This window comes from Sinohyriopsis cumingii, chromosome 18, assembly GCF_028554795.1.
Source record: "Sinohyriopsis cumingii isolate HCF-2022 chromosome 18, ASM2855479v2, whole genome shotgun sequence".
Taxonomy (NCBI): Eukaryota; Metazoa; Mollusca; class Bivalvia; order Unionida; family Unionidae; genus Sinohyriopsis; species Sinohyriopsis cumingii.
In genome coordinates, this window is record NC_142978.1 from 21,537,185 (window position 1) to 21,557,404 (window position 20,220).

Sequence of the window (20,220 nt, forward strand, 5' to 3'; positions counted from 1 at the left end):
TTCAAGTTCCATTTATCCACTTAAATACTCTATTCTTCGAATATTACACGCATTAACTGAAGAAAAAAAATCACGTTGATCCAAGAAAACGTTTTTAAATAGCTGCAGTTTTTCTAGAAATATCTTAACTATAATTTTCCTTATCAAAATTCTCAAGCAGTCAAATCACGTAAAATCACGTTTCATGTGAAGATTCGATGAACGAGATTACATGTCTATTTCTTTCCAAAGTCTCAACTTGGAGGCTACTTTGGCTCGGCTCTTGCATCGGCCGATGTAAACAAAGACACCTTCGATGATCTATTGGTAGGCGCACCGATGTTTGCGTCCAAGGAAGCGTCCGGTTTGGACGAGGGAAGAGTGTTTGTGTATCTTGGCTCAAATGTTTTGGTATGTATTGCTCTGATTTCAGTTATTTGATGTCTTAGCTTAAAATAACGCGTTTTCATTGATTAGCCTTTTTTCCATAGTACACACATATATATATGGCAGTCATTACAGAGATAAGACCTTTTGTGTAGGTATGTTCTAGTATATTGATTCTCAGCTGAATTATCACGTACGAATAAGAACCGCTAACGGATTACTATGTTCAAATTTTTAAAAAAATTGACTTTGCACTCGGTTTCAAATTTTGTTCTGTCTTACAGCAATCGTTTGAATTGAAAAGGCCCAGTTTAATTCTTCTTACTAACATAAAGCTATGGAATTATTCTATCTGAATTTCACAGGGGCAGTTTCAGCTGCAAGAGTCGCTTCTTAAAGGATCAGACTCGCCACGTGCCAGATTTGGAACAACTATTACCAGTCTTGGAGACATTAACATGGACGGCTTTACGGGTACGACATTTCAATGATGTGTTAATGTTCTTCATCCATTTTAGTCTTTGAACTTCTTATCTAGTGGCGAAATGAGGAACTGCTGCATTTGGCAGACCAAGATAGACATGGTTCATGTCGTAAACCAGTGACATTTACCCTTCTCTTAATAGCCAGTCCGAAAAATCCAAGAAATCTGAGCCTGCTTGTAAGATTCACTTCAGTGAATTAAAACGGATTGGACAATCCGTGTTTAAGATCAGAATTGCCATAAAGTACAGAGTGTAGCGTCCTTTACGATGTGTGCAAGGAGCGATCCCGCTGGGTTCGCAAGCTAGAGGCCCGAAAATTTTGGAGTTTCTTTAAAATGGATTGTTATTAAAGCGGATTAATTTTTAAAATTGATTTTGATAAACAAACCAGTATTTTTCTATTGTCATTATTTCACACGGGGCACGCAGAGCCCTAAAACCGCCGCTGTACAACACAGACCGAATAAGATTAACGAGAAACTCCATGCCCTTTAAGTAAGAATCAGTCTTGGATTTTACGGGTTCGAAGCTAACGTACTAAGATACATAGCATAGTTTTAGAGAATAGCAAGAGAGTTGTTAAGTTGTTAAACTTGGAGCCATTGCGAGCTGTATGTGCAGTTCTTTCTTTATTGCATTTTGCGGGTCTTTGCAAATCATGGCTTCATGTCCAATTTATCATAAATGTGCAAATTAATATGACGCTGTAAATAGAGACCTCCAATATTCAGTTAATAACATATGAAATATGAACACTTTTATAATTATTTCGTCGTCATGACTTACATTTCCAGTCTTGTTTGGTATTCTGCATTAATTTCTTTAATTACGATACTGATTCACTGTCGAATTGATAGCTCTAATGGATTCCTGATCCTGCATGAAAATAGAGAGTGACATTCAGCAACGCTATTTAGGGTTTCCTTATTTATTTATTTTGGTAGATATCGCTGTTGGCGCTCCATACGAAGACGACGATGTGGGTTCTGTGTACATCTACAACGGATACAGAGGTGGATTATGGAGTAAATTCACACAGAGGATTAGCGGGAAGTCTATACAATCTGGGATTAGGGGGTTCGGAATCTCCTTTTCAAGGGCAATTGACACCAACGGTGACCAAGTGAATGGTAAGTTTTGAACATGACTTCATCGTATGGTATAATATCAATTATTAACTATGTCCTTCATTTTATTATGAAGACAGTATTAATACAGAAAAATGGGTATGTTTAGCTCATAACTGATTGATCTTGCACATTTGTCCTAGGTTAAAGACATTGCGGATTCACTTTAACTCTTAAGTACAGATCGACGTGGTTTTTTTCTTCTTTATACAATTCACAAATCGATTCCCTCATTTTAAAAGCGATTCCATCTTCAAACGGAAAAGACCATCTATCCTTCATCGTAGAAGGCAGTGCAATAAATTTAAGTTCAGGCAAGTCTGTGGTTTTGGACTAAAGAACGAGAAGCTATAATCTCCCTCAAAATAAATGAATCCTCAGGAAATAGTGTTGAATGATGTAATATTTGGCTGACGACATTCATATATTAAAATCGTCCCTTACCCTTAGAGCTTTCTCGGGGGAAGTACTTTAATCATGAGCGCACACCCCAAAAGTTCTGACTTTCTGAAAACCTATTAAAAGGAAGGTTAAATTATATAACTTTCAGGGCATTATTTACTTTGGTTTTTATTCTTTAATATCTAATTTCTATGATATTTCTGTACCTCAAGTGTTATATAAGTTTTCTAATCTCTGAATGAAATTAGACTTTTGCGAACAAACAGTTCATTAACATGGGACCCGTTTAGTCAAGTACCAACAGCTAAGTGGTGGGTGGACAAGAGGCTAGATTTACTTCTGTTGACGAGAGACAATATGGTATTTAAAGGCTTCAATATACATGTGTTTTCTGTTTCATAAACGAAGGACATACTTTGAAAAAATCCTCTGAGCTGAAGTTAATATATGTTTTTTTTATGTCTTAATAATATGATATGTTTGTATTTCGTTTCACTGTAACACACTCGACAGTAAGGGCATTTGATCTTATTATAGTCTTTTTACAGTAATACGTGAGTTCTCATGTATCTGTCAACATGTTTTTTTTATTGTCTTTACAACTTCTTCTCATATTTTACATTATTGTTCTTTAGTACGTTGCTTTTTTGAAACTAATGTCCAGTTCTTTAGTGTATGACCAATCAAATTAATGCATAGAGTGGATTCCTAAGCAACGAAGGGTCCTGAGTATAAACAGTGCTAACTTGTCATAAGAACCGAGCCAAGTATTTTCAAGCTTTAATAGACAGGTCCTATGGGCAGGCACTTGCCCAGACGTATCGGCGATGGTCACCCAAAGAACAGCCTGACTTTATAGGTAACCAAGCGTAAAACTTAATATGGACTATTTCCTTCAGAAAGGCTAAGCCACCTTTCATCAGACAAGATTGTAGCATTTACTTTGTTATGCTGCAAAAGAAAATGTGTGTGCAGCAAAGTGCATTATTGCAAGAGGGTTAATGAAGTTTGAATAACACCTTCATAATCAGCTTTGCCCAAAATGTGACGAAATCATCATCGTTATAAAATTTAGCCGGTGTCCGATGTCCGTCTGATCTTCAACTGTTAAAGGCATGCGTTCTTATTTATTTATTCTCTCTTTTCTTTTTTAGCATATTTGGACTAAAGCGCAACCAATCCATACGTGCATGAATTATTGATTTATTATAATTTTATCGAAATGTTTTTGTATGGGGAAAATGTAGTTTTAAAATGGTATGATCGAAAGAGGCATTCTCGTAGATGATATGGTTGTGCTTACCATGTTTAGATGCTTTACAAGCAACGAGTCGACAATAAAATCCTCCAAATAATTTCTCTGTGTTCCATTTTCAGATTTTGCAGTTGGGGCTTTTCTCTCCAGTAACGTTGTTCTACTACAGAGTCGACCTGTGATCCAACTGGAAGGAGAAATTGAGCTTGGCTTCGGCAAAATCAGCGTTCTTCAGGTTCAAAATTTACAGAACTGTACCATGGACAGGAATAGGACATATCCGTGTTTTGAATTTGAAGTCAGTTTTAAATTTCCTAGTTCAGTAGTGACTAGGGCAATAGGTATGTTTCGTGTGAATCTATGAACAGTAATGATATTGTAGTCGCAGTAATATATATTTTTTTATTGAATTGACGTTTATTCAGCTGTTTTTGTAATATTTATATCAATGAACGGGTATTCTGTGTATACACGTGATCTATTTACAGAATTATTAGGCTTATGTAACCTATCATTGATTTGAACATGGCTGCGTTCAGTCTGGATTGTGTGAATTGACTATCTGTACACGAGGACCTGTTCGTTCCTGCAGTTCTGGTCAAAAACTAATGGTGTCTCCTCACGAGCTAATTCAACATTCATGACAAACGGCACTCACTTAAGAATTAGGCTCGGAAAAGATGTATATGCCGTATGGATGGATTAGATGAACCCTTTCCTTGCTTACAATTCCTCTATGTGTGATGCTTAGTAGGCATTGAACTTTTTTGACGATATAGGCTAAATATCCGCCTTATCTTATCTTTTCTTCCTAAAACACACAGCTGAATTAAATGTACGAGCAAAGCTTTAGAAATATAAATACTTTAGTTGATTTAATCTGCTATTTTGTTCACCATATTCCTAAACAGATCAGGCTGTTGAGTAGAACCTAACCGTCTTTTGACCTAACAATGCATTATGTTAATGTCACTGAATGCAGTTTAGCCCTTGGATTTATAAAACTTTTAAAACTAAGATTAAGAATGATCTTAAAGCTCTAATATAAAATATCTCTGAAATTATTCAATGAAATGTTTCGCATAACTATTTCCCTCCTAGAATCTATTCCTGCAAATGTTAAACCTTATTTTTCGAAGGAACTACGATTTATAACAATTGGATTTCATGTAAAAGTCAGAAACTTTATTTCAAAAGTTTCGAAACTGTAAACTTTATGAATCAATGTAGATACATACGGTTAATATTGTGCTCACATCATGAATAATATCCATGATTTAATGTGTTCCTTGTTTAGTACTGGATGTAACAGCTTCGGTGGACACTTTGAAGGAGCCGCAGCTTAATCGATTATCATTCTTCCAAAATAATGACGAGTCTCCGAAGGCTACCTTCAGACTCTCTGTCGAGAATGGAATCAAAACGCGTACACCTGAAATAAAAGTGCTGGTAAAGGTAAGGTTCTTTTCTTCTTCTTTCTATGATATGCTTAATTAAGAAAGCTAACGTAAGTACATTATTCTAAATATTGACGCGAATGCCAATATTCATCTTTATCAGCAAGGTTGCCTGTCAATCACACGTTTTGTAACTTTCAGTATTCATATGTTTGCAAACACTTATAATATCCAATGTTAATATCATAGTCCATATACTGTTCTTAAACATGTAATTACTTTCAGTATTTCCTCATAACATGTAATTACTTTTAGTATTTCCGGTGATATCTAATTACTAGTCAGACGCATAGTAAACTTTGGTATGCTTTAACTGCCCTAAATGGACCTTAAACACTTATACATAGTTACAGGAGAACAGTGTAAAATCATCCTCATATTGGCATCAAGTTATAATGTCTTGAGATTTTTTAATAATATTTTCCAAGTATCCGTTTTGTTTCCGATGACTATGACGTCACCCTTCAGGAGGTCTTGAGACTGAAGATAATCGTCAACCGCGGTCTTTAAGCAAAGTATATATAAAAAAATCCAAAAGCTCTTCATCATCATGCATGCCGCACATCTAAAGTTAAAAACTAACCGGGGCATTTCGGGCACAGTTTCGAATGCGTCATTGGCTAACCATTCTGGAGATAGAAATTGAACTAGTTCCCAGTCTACGGGGTTGGTTTACAATTATCAGTCGAAAAATGTTATGAAAGCGTCAGGGTATAATATTCGTTTCTAAAACAATTTTATTCAACGATATTCAAAAATTAAGAACATGATAGTGTTGTTTGTTTTGTATCAAAGTATTCAATGACGTGATGGTACTGATACACAAGATATACTTTGTAAAGTTTCGTATATGATGCTGAATGTAATTCATTAGAGCTGTACAGCTTTGCTGAGTTTTATGTTTAACATTAAATACTTCCTTATGCCCAACTTTAAATACTTTCTTATGTCTAACTTTAAATGTTTCCTTGTGTCTAACTATATTTGATTCCTTGTGTCTAAATCTATATGCTTCCTTGTGTCTAACTCTATATGCTTCCTTGTGTCTAACTATATGCTTTCTTGTGTCTAACTATATATGCTTTCTTATGTCTAATTTTAAATGCTTCCTTGTGTCTAACTATATTTGATTCCTTGTGTCTAACTCTATGTGCCTCCTTGTGTCTAACTCTATATCCTTCCATGTATCTAACTATATTTGCTTCCTTGTGTCTAACTCTATATTCTTTCTTATGTCTAACTTTAAATGCTTCCCTCTGTCTAACTATATTTGATTCCTTGTGTCTAACTCTATACGCTTCCTTGTATCTAAGTATATATGCTTCCTCGTGTCTAACTATATTTGCTTCATTGTGTCTAACTCTATAAGCTTCCTTGTGTCTAACTATATTTGCTTCCTTGTGTCTAACTATATGCTTCCTTGTGTCTAACTATATTTGCTTCCTTGTGTCTAACTCTATATGCTTCCTTGTGTCTAACTATATTTGCTTCCCTGTGTCTAAATATATCTGCTTCCGTGTGTCAAACTATATTTGCTTCCTTGTGTCTAACTCTGTATGCTTCCTTGTGTCTAACTATATTTGCTTCCTTGTGTCTAACTCTATATGCTTCCTTGTGTCTAAGTATATTTGCTTCCTTGTGTCTAACTCTATATGCTTTCTTGTGTCTAACTTTAATCGCTTATTTATGTCTAACTTGAAATGCGTCATTGTTTCTAACGTTAAATGGTTCCTAGCGTTTATATGCTTCCTTAAGTCTAACTTTATAAGCTTCCTTATGTCGAACTTTATGTTTTCTTATGTCTAACTATATATGCTTCTTTGTGAATAACATTTTATTCTTCCTTGTGTCTAACTTTAAATGCTTCCTTGTGTTTAACTCTATTTGCTTCATTATGTGTAACTTTAAATGTTTCCTTATGTCTAAATTTAAATGATTCCTTGTGTCTAACTATATTTGCTTCATTATGTTTAACTTTAAATGCTTCCTTTTGTCTAACTTTATATGCTTCCTTGTGTCTAACTATATTTTCTTCCTGTGTCTAAATCTTTATGATTCCTTGTGTCTAAATATGTATGCTTCCTTGTTTCTAACTCTATATACTTCCTTGTGTCTAACTATATTTGCTTCCTTGTGTCTAACTCTGTATGCTTCCTTGTGTCTAACTATATTTGCTTCCTTGTGTCTAACTCTATATGCTTTCTTATGTCTAATTGTATATGTTTCCTTATGTCCAACTTAAAATGCTTCCTTATGTCTAATGTAAAATGCATCATTGTTTCTAACGTTAAATGGTTCCTAGTGGCTATATGTTTCCTTATGTGTAACTTTATACGCTTCCTTATGTCTAACTTTATGTTTTCTTATGTCTAACTATATATGCTTTTTTGTGAATAACATTTTATGCTTACTTGTGTCTAACTTTAAATGTTTCCTTATATCTAACTTTATATCCTTCCTTCGACCTTTTGTCTACTACTAATGATAACTTTTTATTTGCAGTTTTATACACCCCTTATCTCCATAACCGTGGGTCTAAATACGGTGATGGCGCAAGAGATTAGGGGGATGGGATAATCGCCCCAAGGCCCCAGGCTAAGGTTGTTGTTGTTTTGTTTTTTTGCAGATGAACTTTTCATGGCATTCCACCTCGACTTTCTGGAATGATAACAATTTTTTTTTAACAAAACGTATATTTAGATGGCTTATATTTAGATGTCATAAAATCTGTTAGTAGTGAATGGGGTCACTTTAGCGTCAAGGGGAATTAGCATTAAAAAACACCCTGGGTCACTTTGGCGTCAATGGGAAATTTAACATTACGAAAACCCCTGGGTCACTTTAGCGTCAAGGGAAATTTAACATTACGAAAACCCCTGGGTCACTTTGGTGTCAATGGGAAATTAACATGGGAATAAATTGTGGGTCTGTTGAACGTCAAGGGGAAATGGAGCAGGGTCGGGACCCTATTTTAATAAGGTCCCGACCTGATGGGTCTATGGAAATGGAACAGGGGAAAAAATTGAAACTGGGAGGGGTCTCTATTTGTTTAAAAAAAATAAAAAAATAAAAAAGGGGTAGGCAATTGAAAGTCTATCTCTTTTCGAGAGATTGGAGTGGCCCTGAAAAGGGCCTTTGGGTGTATGTTAATATGCCCTTAATATAAAGGGCATCTGCAACATCTTCTTCGTCTTAGACTTCGTCTAATGGTAGGTCCATAGACTAAAACTCTTTTGAGGCATCCTTGCCTCTCCACGTAAATCCTACGTATCCATAGGCTTGTGGGGGGTCCTATGGACAACTGTCCACTCGGATCGGACATACATCAGTTGCCAATAACTCAAAAAAAAACCAACCCATTTTACCCCTATAGTACGTGTGTATGAATGTGTGAGTGTACGTTCTTATTTTAAAGTCAAAACCCAAAGATACTTACCTTTTTATACTTAATTTATTCTTTTATAAATATTTACAATCCAATTCACAATTCACAACAGAGCACTTTAAAAAGTTCATAGACTTCTTCTGTCTCATTGTTTAGTCTCTCTGTTTTTTGAATTTCTTCACCGTCACAGTCTTTTCCTCCTCTTCCTCCTCACTTTCTTCCCTTCTTTTCTTCTCCTGTTTCTTTTTCTTCACCTGTCTCCTATCTTCCTCCTCTTCTTCTTCCTCTGAAGAATCCCTCTCTAGTTCTGACTCCTCTTGTTTCTTTTTTTGGCAATCTGGAGACCAATGTCCTTTTTCTTGACAATAATAACAGGTATCTTGACTTTTGTCTTTTCTAACCCCTTTTTTTCTTTGTTGACGGCCTGGACACTCTGAAGACCAATGCCCTTTCTTTTGACAGATATAGCAAGTATCTTGACTTTTATCTCGCAAGGAAGGAGAGTAGTCCGTCGGCTGGTCTGAAGAGAATTTTCTAATGACCCCTCGCAAAGCTCTGATGAAACGTTCGATTTGTGTAGTCGCTTCCATCGTTGTGCTCGGTTTGAGAGTGAAATGAATAGTGAAAGGACAAGACACACACCCTTTTATATACGCTGGTCTGCCATGACTATAAATTAGTCCATGGTGTTTAAACTTTAGTCATTTGACGTTTTGCTATCAAGATGAAACGATCCAATTCATTTGAGAAGAAAGAAGAAGAAAGTAAGAGGCAGAAACGTGATGTATCGCCTCGTACCAGGGCTGAAGTCTTGGCACAAATTCATGCCAGTGATTTTGAAGAGGACCTGAGCGAACCAGAATCCGAACCCTCTAAGCAAAGTTCACCACCCTTAGTCAACCCTGAAAAGTACTATTCCATTCAAGAGACGGAAAAGCGTCCCTCTAGAAAATTTAGAACCACGGCTTACAAATACACGGCGAAGTTTAAAGATCTCAAGTCCGAAGTACCGTTAGAGAAAGCAGAAGGGTTCATCACCGAGATGTGGGATTCTTTGCTCACCACACTTAAGCGACAATGTCAACCCAAAGAAGACGATCGCTTGAGACTTTCCATACAACACGACGGCTTGAAATCCCCTGTTTGGATCGAGTTTAGCAGCCCTGCAGAATTGACCGCTTCCAAAGTCATGGACAAGATTCAACACGTGCAACAATCAAATGACCAGTTTGACATCACCGATGGAAAAGCCACACTGGACATGACCGACGTCTCTCCTCCTCAAGGGATTGGCCGCAAAAAAGTCTTATTGGTGAACGACCTTCGCAGCACCAAAAAGAGTCTCGTCCGAATTCACAACCCTCAAGACCAGATGTGTTTAGCCAGGGCTATCGTGGTGGGACGAACCTATGCCAACAAGAACGACACGGCAGAATGGAAAAGAGCCTGGAAAACTATTCAACAATCGGACCGAGCCAAACAACGAAACGAAGCAGAACTCCTGTTAAAAGAAGCCGGCCTGCCCAAAGACACACCCTGTGGCATTCCTGAAATGCAAACATTGCAAGATATCCTAGCTCCACGCTACACCTTGAAAGTGCACCCTCAAGAAATGCGTGGGCCTCTGTTGTTTCGAGGGAAAGACTTTAAGGACGGAAAATACATTCATGTCTGTCATCACGATGAACATTTCGATACCATTACCAGTATCACCGGATTCCTGGGATACGTTTATTATTGTGAGAAATGTGACTATGGCTATAACAATCGAGAACAACACAAGCATTGTGGATCGAAATGCTCAGGATGTTTGGCCTCTCCACCCTGTCTGAACGAAGGGCAAGAACCAGTGCATTGTCTAGCTTGTCTGCGCACGTTTGTCAGCCCTGCCTGTTGCCAACAACATTTGAAGATGCAAGGTTCACAGAAGAAATGTGCTTGTCAACTGCTGAGATTGTGCCCTACGTGTGGACAAGGTCTACGTACCAATAGTATCAAGGCACACGTATGATCAGGAAAGAAAAATGTCACATTTGTCACCACATCGTGGACTTGGAACACGAATGCTACGTGCAAAAATACCAACCCCAACCAGAGAAAGAGGATGGACACAAGAAGAAAGGCAATTTCATCTTTTTCGATTTCGAATGCATGCAAGAGACCGGCATTCACATTCCTAATTTCTGCGTGGCTCATCAAGCGTGCGAGAAGTGCATTCAAAAACCTATTTTCAGTCATTGCCCTCACTGAAGCAAGATTCCTGGAGGACGTGAAAAAATATTTCGAGGACCAAAGACGCTAGACGATTTTGCCCGATGTGTCTTAGACCCCATCGACGAGACATGGAGCCAAGAGGACATCGAGCGTTACTGAGATTGTCATCGTAATGCCACGGTGATGGCTCACAATTTCTCCGGATACGATGGACAGTTTCTTCTCAGATACTATACGGAACATGGTACCGAGCGTCCTAAAGTGACTTTGAACGGAGCCAAAATCATTTTCATGCAAGTGGGACAAGTACAGTTTAAAGATTCGATGAGCTATTTGGCCATGCCTTTGAGTCGAATGCCTAAAACGTTTGAAATGCCAGAAATGGCTAAAGGGTACTTTCCACACTTTTTCGATACGGAAGCCAATCAACACGCCGTTCTACCCCATTTGCCTGAGGCTCACTATAACGACCCCGACAACAAGCGTACCGAACAACGAGAAGCTTTCTACGCTTGGTACCAGGCTCACGCCTAGGACCCTTTCGACTTTCAGGAAGAAATGCTAAAGTATTGTCGTTCCGACGTGGACATTTTACGGCGTTGCTGTGGAAAATTTCGAGAACTGTTCATGGAACACGGAGGGGTCGATCCTTTGAAAGAAGCTTGCACCATTGCCAAAGCGTGTTCCTTAGTGTACCGGCAACGATTTATGCCTGAAAACACCGTGGCTGTCAGCAGTCCTCAAACGACCAACTATGTCAAACGTCAATACTCGGTCAAAGCCCTACGCTGGTTACATTACTTGTGCGACAAGGAAGACAAATGGATTCAGCATGCCCGCAACGGAGGGGGCGAAAAGACCATCGGAACGCATTCGGTCGATGGCTGGGACTTAGAAAACCCCAAGATCGTGTACGAGTTTAACGGTTGCTTATTTCATGGTCTGTTACCCTGACCGCGGCACTAAAAATCAGTTTTTACAACGAACCATGGAAGACTTGTATCAGGCCACTTGTCAGCAACGCCTACAGTTAGAACAGGAAGGATACCAAGTGGTGAAAATGTGGGAACACGAGTACGATCACCGTTTGAAAACCGATCCCGAGCTTAAACGCCTCGTGGAAAGTTACCAGTTCATGGACCCCCTGAACCCGAGGGACAGTTTGTACGGAGGAAGAACCAATGCCACCTGTTTGCTGTACCAAGCCGACGAAGAGAAAGGAGAAGAAATCAAATACTTGGACGTGTGTTCTCTGTATCCCTACGTGTGCAAATATTGGTACTTTCCTGCAGGGCATCCGCAATTGCTAACGGAACACATCGACCTGAAAAACATTCGACAATACGAAGGCTTGATCAAGTGCAAAGTTTTGCCTCCCACGAACCTATACCATCCCGTCTTACCTCACCATTACCAAGGCAAACTGATGTTTCCTTTGTGCCGTACTTGTGCCGAAACGTGCAACCAAGACCAACCTTGTGAGCACACTGAGGAAGAACGGGCCTTGACGGGGACGTGGGTCAGCGTAGAATTGTTCAAAGCTCTGGACATGGGATACCAACTGTTAGAAGTGTACGAAATTTGTCACTTTCCCAAGACAGAACAATACCACAAGGGTGACCCCACGCAGAAAGGCATTTTCGCAGACTAGGTGGATGCCTTTTTGAAACTGAAGCAAGAAGCCAGCGGAAGTGGAATGCGATTGTGAGCCTTGCGATGGGAACGATGCTGTACGCTGTGACCTTAGCGTAAACGTAAAGAACAGTTGCATCCGTTACGTCACCGGTGTTTGAACCACTGGTACCTGAATGATATACAAGGACTGATTCAGTTGAAAGTGTTCCATTGGACAGACATTGATCAACGACCCCTGATTTTAAAAAGGAATGATTTGCTATTGATGATTCTATCTACTAGACTGTAAACTTACTGCATCGAATTCCAGAGGAAGAGTTAACGAATTACCAACATCTTTTACACAATGTCAGCTTAGTGAAAGAGGAAACTTCTGAACGAATTGTAATGTGTAAATTAGTGATTAAACGATTTAGATTCGGCAATGAATTAAAACCATGTCTGTGCAAACGGTACATTTCTTGTGTCAGAACGAGGATTTAGTATGACCTATTCATGGATACTTTACAAGAGAACATTCGTGCTTTGCCTGTGGAGTTGAGAGAACGCATTTATCGAGAGCTGGTCAAAATACAAGTCAAATGTAAAGAACAATTGCATCCGCTACGTCACCAGATGTTTAACCACTGGTACCTGAATGGTATAAGAGGACTGATCCGTCAGAAATTGTTTCAGTGGTCAGACCTTCTTCAACACTTTGAGTAAGTGAATGAACGAAATGTTCATCATTTTGGTTACTTCGAGATTCACATAGAGCAACGCATTGAGGAAGACGAGTTAAAGGATTACCAACATATTTTACGTGGAATCTGCTTAGCGGAAGAGGGAACTTCTAAAAGAACTCTGAAGTGTAGGCTACAGTATGCAAGATTTAGATTCCCAACTGGAGAACGAAGATCTCTAGTTAGAAAGTACCTTTATTGCTTCCGAAATAAAGAGACTATAAAAACAGGAATCCATGCCACGGCTTATGTCACAAGTGATTGAACAGATTCCGTGGAAGGAACTCAATGACCATATTCAAACCGTGGAGCATTACCATCAATTATTACAAGAACTGTATCCATTCAATTTGGGACGACGCATAGAGTGTGTCTTAGTGACTTGTTTTCTGGGATTTCGTTTACCAGCCGATTCCTTGTGGACTCTTTACGAACAGTATTTACCACCCCATTCAACATGAAAGTGGTGCCTTTAAATGTTCACGAGAGACTCCTTTTGCTCAAAGCCTTACGTTTTCATCTGGATACTTCTCGACCTCTACGGGAAAAAAAGATTCGTCAACTTTTAGCTACCCAAGACGTGTATGACGATGTGTGTGTAGCTTGTGACTTACACGCCCATTGGACAGATGTCCGTGCCTGGAAAAAATGGAATTTTGAGGCTTGGACCCAAGAAGTGGCCCAGTATGCTTGAGAGTTGTGATCCTTCCTTTCAACGTCCAAAGAAAAAAGTTACTTTTCAACCTGTGTTAGTGACGGTGCCAGAAGAACCCGTCACCCAGGACAGGACTGTCGTGGACAGGCCTGAAAGACCCTTTCGGGAGGACACTTGTGTGACCTTACCCCATATAGAACTGGTCAGAACATTACCCAAAACATGTTGTAAAGACACTTGTTTTTATTCCACGTTAATGATTTTCATGTGCCTTTTATCGTTGTACTTAAGCCTTTGGCTTTTATGTATTTTTGTCTTTCGTATTCATGTTTAAAACATTCAATAAACGTGTTCTGAAAAAAAGTATATAAACTCTCGTCTTGTTTGTTTCCGTGTCACAAGTGACATTCCTGACACTATGGCTACTTCTGCTGTCTCTGCTCCCTCTTCCTCCACTGTCAAAGTCATCGACGAACACTTAGATCGTGCCAGTTGGGAGGCTTTGTATCTTCGTCATCCCTTTAACATGCTCATTGCTGGACCTAGCGGTTCAGGCAAAACCGAATTCGTCAAACGTTTGATCGAACATAAACATCATTTGATCGATCGACCACCTCAGCGGATCGTGTGGTGTTACAAAGAGTGGCAATCGGCGTACAGCCTCTTGCGAGAAAGCCAAGGCGATTGCATCGTGTTTGTGGAAGGCATTCCTAAAGAAGACGACGGCATCGTCTCTGACTCCCGTCAAACCCATTTGGTCATTTTCGACGACATGTTAGGAGAAGACGAAGAAGAAATTAAACTGTGGTTTACGCGCAAAGGGCATCACCGTAATGCCAGTGTCGTTTACATCACCCAAAATTTGTTTCAACAAGGTAAAGCCCATCGCACCATCAGTCTCAATGCGCATTACGTGGTCTTGTTTAAAAGCCCTCAAGATAAATCGCAAGTGCAAGTCTTAGCCAAACAGTTAGGAACGCCTTGGCTGACTCAGGCGTACGACGATGCCACTCAAACTCCACACGCCTATTTACTCGTCGATTTGAAACCTACGACCCCCGATGATTTGCGATTTCGTACCCACTTGTTTCACAAATGGTGTCAAGACGGAGGGCCTGTCCTGTACACGTCTCCGTCCTCGACTTAACTTCACTCAACAAAAAAATCTATAAAAACCTCAGACACTTTTCGTCTGTCTCACAGTTTGAACATGACGTCCCTTCAGTCGCATCTTCCCGTCAAATTGATTCGTGCCTTGTATGGCATCAGTCGAGAAAAAAATCCACAAATACGAGCTCGTGTCTTAGAAGCTAGTCTCAAAGAAGTCTTACGATGGTTCACGGTGACAGCACGTAAATTACTACAAGGGATGATTCAGATTCCTCATCAAATCAAACGCTTTTTTGATCGAAACAAAGTCGCTTTGACCCAACTGGCCCATCCCCTCATCGACACTAAAACCAAAAAACAAATCATTTTGAAACCTGGAGGGAGCGGTACTCTAGGAGGGGCCATCATTCGCTCTCTCTTAAGATCGGATCCTAATGCCCCCAAACTTCTCCCCAAGAAAAAAGTCAAACGAAGCTCCAAGAAGAAGAAGAAAAAGACCAGGTCCCCAAGGAGACCTGTGTCTGCAAGAACTTCTCCAGTGGCGGGACACTTCTCTTACCAGACATCACCCCGGAAAAAGAAAAGAAGCCCCCAGAAAAAGAAGCAGAGAAAAAGTCCCCAGAAAAAAGAAAACTCCACAAAAAACTAGTCGCAAGAGAGGCACTTCGGCCAGGACGCAACCTTACACTCGCAAACCACGACCTGCAACGGCGGTCACCGCATCTCCGGCAACCTCAGGTTCATCCACTTCCCCGTTGATGACACCAAGAACTGAAGAGTACTTGGATACGTTGATCACACCAAGAACTTCTCCGTTGATGACCCCAAGAACTTCCCCAGTGGCAGGACCCTCCAATTTAGTGGCAGTGGCTGCTGCTCACAAAGTACCTTCTCCCAAAATCAAAGTTCAAGAAAGATCGGGCATGTTACAAAGTTTACTGGATTTGTCCAAGCAAGAACTGGCTCGATTTAGTCCGTTGCGTACCCCTGAACGACGTGTCGCGCCTGTCCTGAAGTTAATACGACGTAAAGACAATCAGTGGCGACGCGTTCCAGTATAAAAAAGGTCTGTGACGAAGTAGGGGTATCAGTGTTTTTTGGTGCTCCTGAAGATGTCACCCTCCAGAAAACATCCCTGTTCTAAACGACCCCAAGGAAAGAAAAGGAAAGAACTGCCTCCACGTTTATTCAAACATGGGAACATGTTATCTGTCCCGTCCAAAGCTTCTCCACCCCTACGAAAAAAAAAACGAATTCAAACAGCCTCCAAAGAGGTCATCGATACCGTGTGCGAATGTTGTTTGAACGTGTTGAAAGGCACGATCCCTTTGTCCAAACACCAGAAACAATGCTTAGGCAAACATCGTCACGTTCTTCGCCAAATGGTTCAAAAGAAAATCCCCCTTCGTTAAAAGAAGAAGATGTTGGTCCAACGTGGAGGAATTTTACCCCTCTTGTTAGGCCCATTGTTGAAAGGAGTCATGGGAACCATGTTGGGAGGAGTGGTGGGAGCAAGATAAAAAGGACCTCTGAAGTCCCAAGATATCAGAATCGACCCTTGACAGCCCATGGAAGGACGAAAACTAGCTTTAGTGCCTTACAAACGATGGATGGAATACCATCGTTGGCAAGAACAACACACCCCGCATTTACCTCCCAATCCCAATTCGAGCGAGATGTCCCAGTTACAGCACGAATTGTAGTCCTTGATGGATCGCCAAGATTTGTCCGAAACAGAAAAATCGCAAAAGTACGGTCAACTCTTGCAACGACTGCAACTCTTTCACCAGAAAGCCTCAGATGAAACAGCTCTTCCCACTCTGAAAGATTTTAAGACCTTGATGAAAAATCCAGTTCCATCACCAGTACCACTACCACTACTACTAGTGACCAAGACAGAAAAAGGAGAAGAAGATGAAGAGTTTCAAACTCCACCAGAAAAAGTACGCAAGTTAACAACACCACCTACCTCCAGAATTGGATGGATTAAAAAGATGATGACCACCCCTTCTTCATCACAAGAGAAAAAGAAAGTGAAGACAGAAGTGAAGACAGAAGTGAAACAAGAACCGATATCCCCTGTTCTGACATCCTCCTCTTCGACACCTATTTCCGGTCGCACACGCAAAGCATTGCAATCCAAGAAAATACTCCAAGAGAAAAAGAGTAGCATCCTCCAAGAGTGGGTGCCTTATTAACAAACAAACACAAAATGGAAAAAGTGATAGGCAGCATTTACTACGATCCCTCCCATCCTGCAGGTTATGCAGGAGTTCAAAAATTGTATCGTGCTGCCAAAACGCGACTGAAAAGTCTCCGTTTACCTCAAGTGCAACGATGGTTACAAGAACAAGCTACTTACACTTTACACAAGACCATTCGACGCAAGTTTTCCAGACGTCGCACCCGAGTGGAAGGCATCGATCATCAATGGCAAGCCGATTTAGCCGATGTCTCTCATTTGGCCAGCTACAATCGTGGCTACAAATATTTGTTTTGTGTCATCGACGTCTTTTCCAAATTTGCCTGGGTCGTACCCTTGACTTCCAAATCCAGCAGCGAGTTAGTGCGAGCCCTGCAACGAGTGATGAAACAAAGCGGTCGTCACCCTCTTCGATAGCAAACGGACAAAGGCACCGAATTTCTGAACCAAGCTTTCCAAAAAGAATTAAAAAACGTGACATTCATTTTTTACCACCGAGAATCCCGAAATCAAAGCCAGCATCGTGGAACGTTTTCAACGCACTTTGAAAGAACGCATGTGGAAATATTTTACGCATCACCACACTCTGAAGTACATCGACATCTTACCACACCTGGTGCAAGCGTACAACCAATCTTACCATCGAAGCATTGGACGTGCTCCGCAAGAAGTGACTCCCGACAACGAAGTGCTGGTGTTTGAGCGTCTGTTTGGTACGTCCCCGACGAGGGCTGTCCCCAAGAAAAGTGGAGTGATGGCCGTAGGAGATTGGGTACGCATTGGGAAAACCAAACGCACTTTCGACAAAGGTTACTTACCTAACTGGACGACCGAATTGTTTCCTGTCACTGGACGAGTGCATGGCCGTGATCCTGCATCCTATAAATTGGAAGACATGAACGGAGAAGTGCTCAAAGGAACGTTTTATTTGCCCGAGTTACAACGTGTCACCAAAAAAGGAAGACGACGTGTACGACATCGAAAGCATTCTCGAACGCAGAACCCGTAAAGTGGGCAAACGACGTGTCAAAGAAGTCAAAGTACGTTGGAAAGGATATCCATCCAGTTTTGATTCTTGGATCGACGCTTCGCAAGTGATCGACTATAAAAAGAAGTGACCATCATGCCCTTTCACACAGACGCAGCTACTACGGCTACCACTCCTTCACCCAGTTCTTCCCTGCAAGATTTACAAAAACAACCTTTGTGGGTGTGGTGTGGAGAACGTGTGCCTAAAACGCAAATCGTCTTTTTCTGCCAAATCTTCGTGGTGTATTGTGTCATCGGGGCAGCCATCGCCAATTTAAGTTTGCAACAAGGAGACAAACAATTAATGACCATTTTATTGAGCAGCTGCATCGGTTACCTGCTTCCCAATCTCTCCCTGAAATTCTCCTCGAACGGGAACAACGGGAACCTTGTGTCCAGTGTTAGTGTCAGTCACCACTCCAATAACAACAACAACCCTATTTTGGGCGGAGACACTCCTCTGACGTCGAGTAACCCCTCGGACAGCCACAGAACTCTGGAATTATGAGTCATCAAAACCAATTTTACTTAAACTTACCCAGTGACAGTTTCATGGAGGTGTTTCCCAAGAACACGTTGTGCTGTTACACGTCCAAATTAACTCAGACCATCCCATTAGATCACGAAGCCCATTGGGAAGTGGCTTTAGTAGAAATCATTCACCCAACCCAAGTCCTCAATGTCCTTCCCAATCAAAATATTTTTACGGTGGAAGTTCATGACGAACCCTTGCAACAGTACTTGGATGCCCACCTCAAATATGATAAGAAAACCCCTGGCACAAAAACTCAAAAGTCGACCACCTATCACTTGTTCATTCCTCCAAGCTATTATTTTAGTGGTCAACATTTGGTGTGCACCATTGCTTCCAGGTTTAATGTCGTGTTTCTGAAAGCTTTGGAGAGTGTCAAAAAAGTGTCACCCTGGAATACCACAAAGCAGCTCGTCGCTTCCTAATGAAATTTCCTGAGGGGAATGAATTCATGTCCATGTTGGGCGGAGACATGGACATGAGGATGACCATGCCCAAGAAATACGAATTACCAGTCATTTACGACAACGAGTCTTTTAGCAAGTTATTTCGTTCCCCAGTAGAACTGAACCAAGGACTGAATTTGATCTTTGTGTACTCCGATGTGGTGGAGTACAACGTGGTGGGACACACCTCTGTACCGTTACTGCGTGTCATTCCTTTCAAAGTGGATTCTGCCACGGCCGCTGACGAGGAAGGTGGAAACACTTACCACGTTCACCGCGAATTTGTACATCCTCACTATTTGCCTGTCAGTAAGTCTTATTTGAACACGGTTAACATTGCAACAAAAGGAGATCTGGGACAAAATATTCCATTCACCAAAGGAAAAGTCACGGTGAAACTCCATTTTCGAAAACGGTTCTCTCACGACTCGTAAGTCATGTATCCAGTGTACCGAGGGGTTGCTCGACAGCGAGGACTCGGTTTAGGAGATATGCTAAAATCGGCCTTTCGTTCGGTGGCCCCCGTGTTGAAACCAATGGTGACACGCGGATTGCACGCCTTGAAAGATGCGGCACTGACGCAAAGCAAAGAATTTCTCCAAAATGTCATCCTCGACAAACAAAATCCCAAAGAAGCCTTCAGGAGGGCAGGCAAAAATGTCTTGCTGCAAACGGGTAAAGACCTTTTGAGCCGACGAGAAACACCTATAAATGCCCTGCACGCTACTGAATCAGGCATTCAGCAAGGACAAGGCAGAAAGAGACGACGAAGAAAACACCCTTTCACCAGACTTTACACGTCTAAAGCTAGAAAGACAAAGAAAAGAAAAACCGTTCGAGACTTAGACGTTTTCGATTATTGAGAAAGAGAAACAAATGATGCACCGAGAGTCATGCGCCTGTTCCAAGTCGGAACTGGATCTGTTTGCCATGCCCCCCACCATGATGACCATGCAAGAATCTCAATGGGTGGAATTTCATTCCGTCTCCTCTTTGACGGATTCCGCTCCCATCGAGTTTGAAATCAAAGGTCAGCCCGAAGATTACATCGATCTGAATAGCAGTTACCTGTACTTGAAAGTGAAAGTGATCAAAACGGACAACACCAATCCAGGAGGCGATGCTAGAGTAGCTCCTGTCAACAATTTCATGCATTCCTTGTTCAGCGAAGTGGACTTGTACTTGAATAACAAACTG

General features: G+C 40.9%; 1 protein-coding gene across 3 annotated transcripts in view; it reads left to right on the forward strand.

The window, feature by feature from the left end:
• The window catches only part of LOC149776198 (integrin alpha-4-like), a 67,530-nt gene that overhangs the window by 27,795 nt on the left and 19,515 nt on the right, over positions 1-20,220 (forward strand). For all 3 annotated transcript variants that reach the window (XM_089942525.1, XM_089942526.1, XM_089942524.1), the window contains 5 exons: positions 232-390; positions 732-840; positions 1,796-1,981; positions 3,758-3,976; positions 4,933-5,090. In XM_089942525.1, coding sequence (XP_089798651.1) covers positions 232-390; positions 732-840; positions 1,796-1,981; positions 3,758-3,976; positions 4,933-5,090 — 831 coding nt within the window. The remainder of the gene's footprint in view (positions 1-231; positions 391-731; positions 841-1,795; positions 1,982-3,757; positions 3,977-4,932; positions 5,091-20,220) is intronic.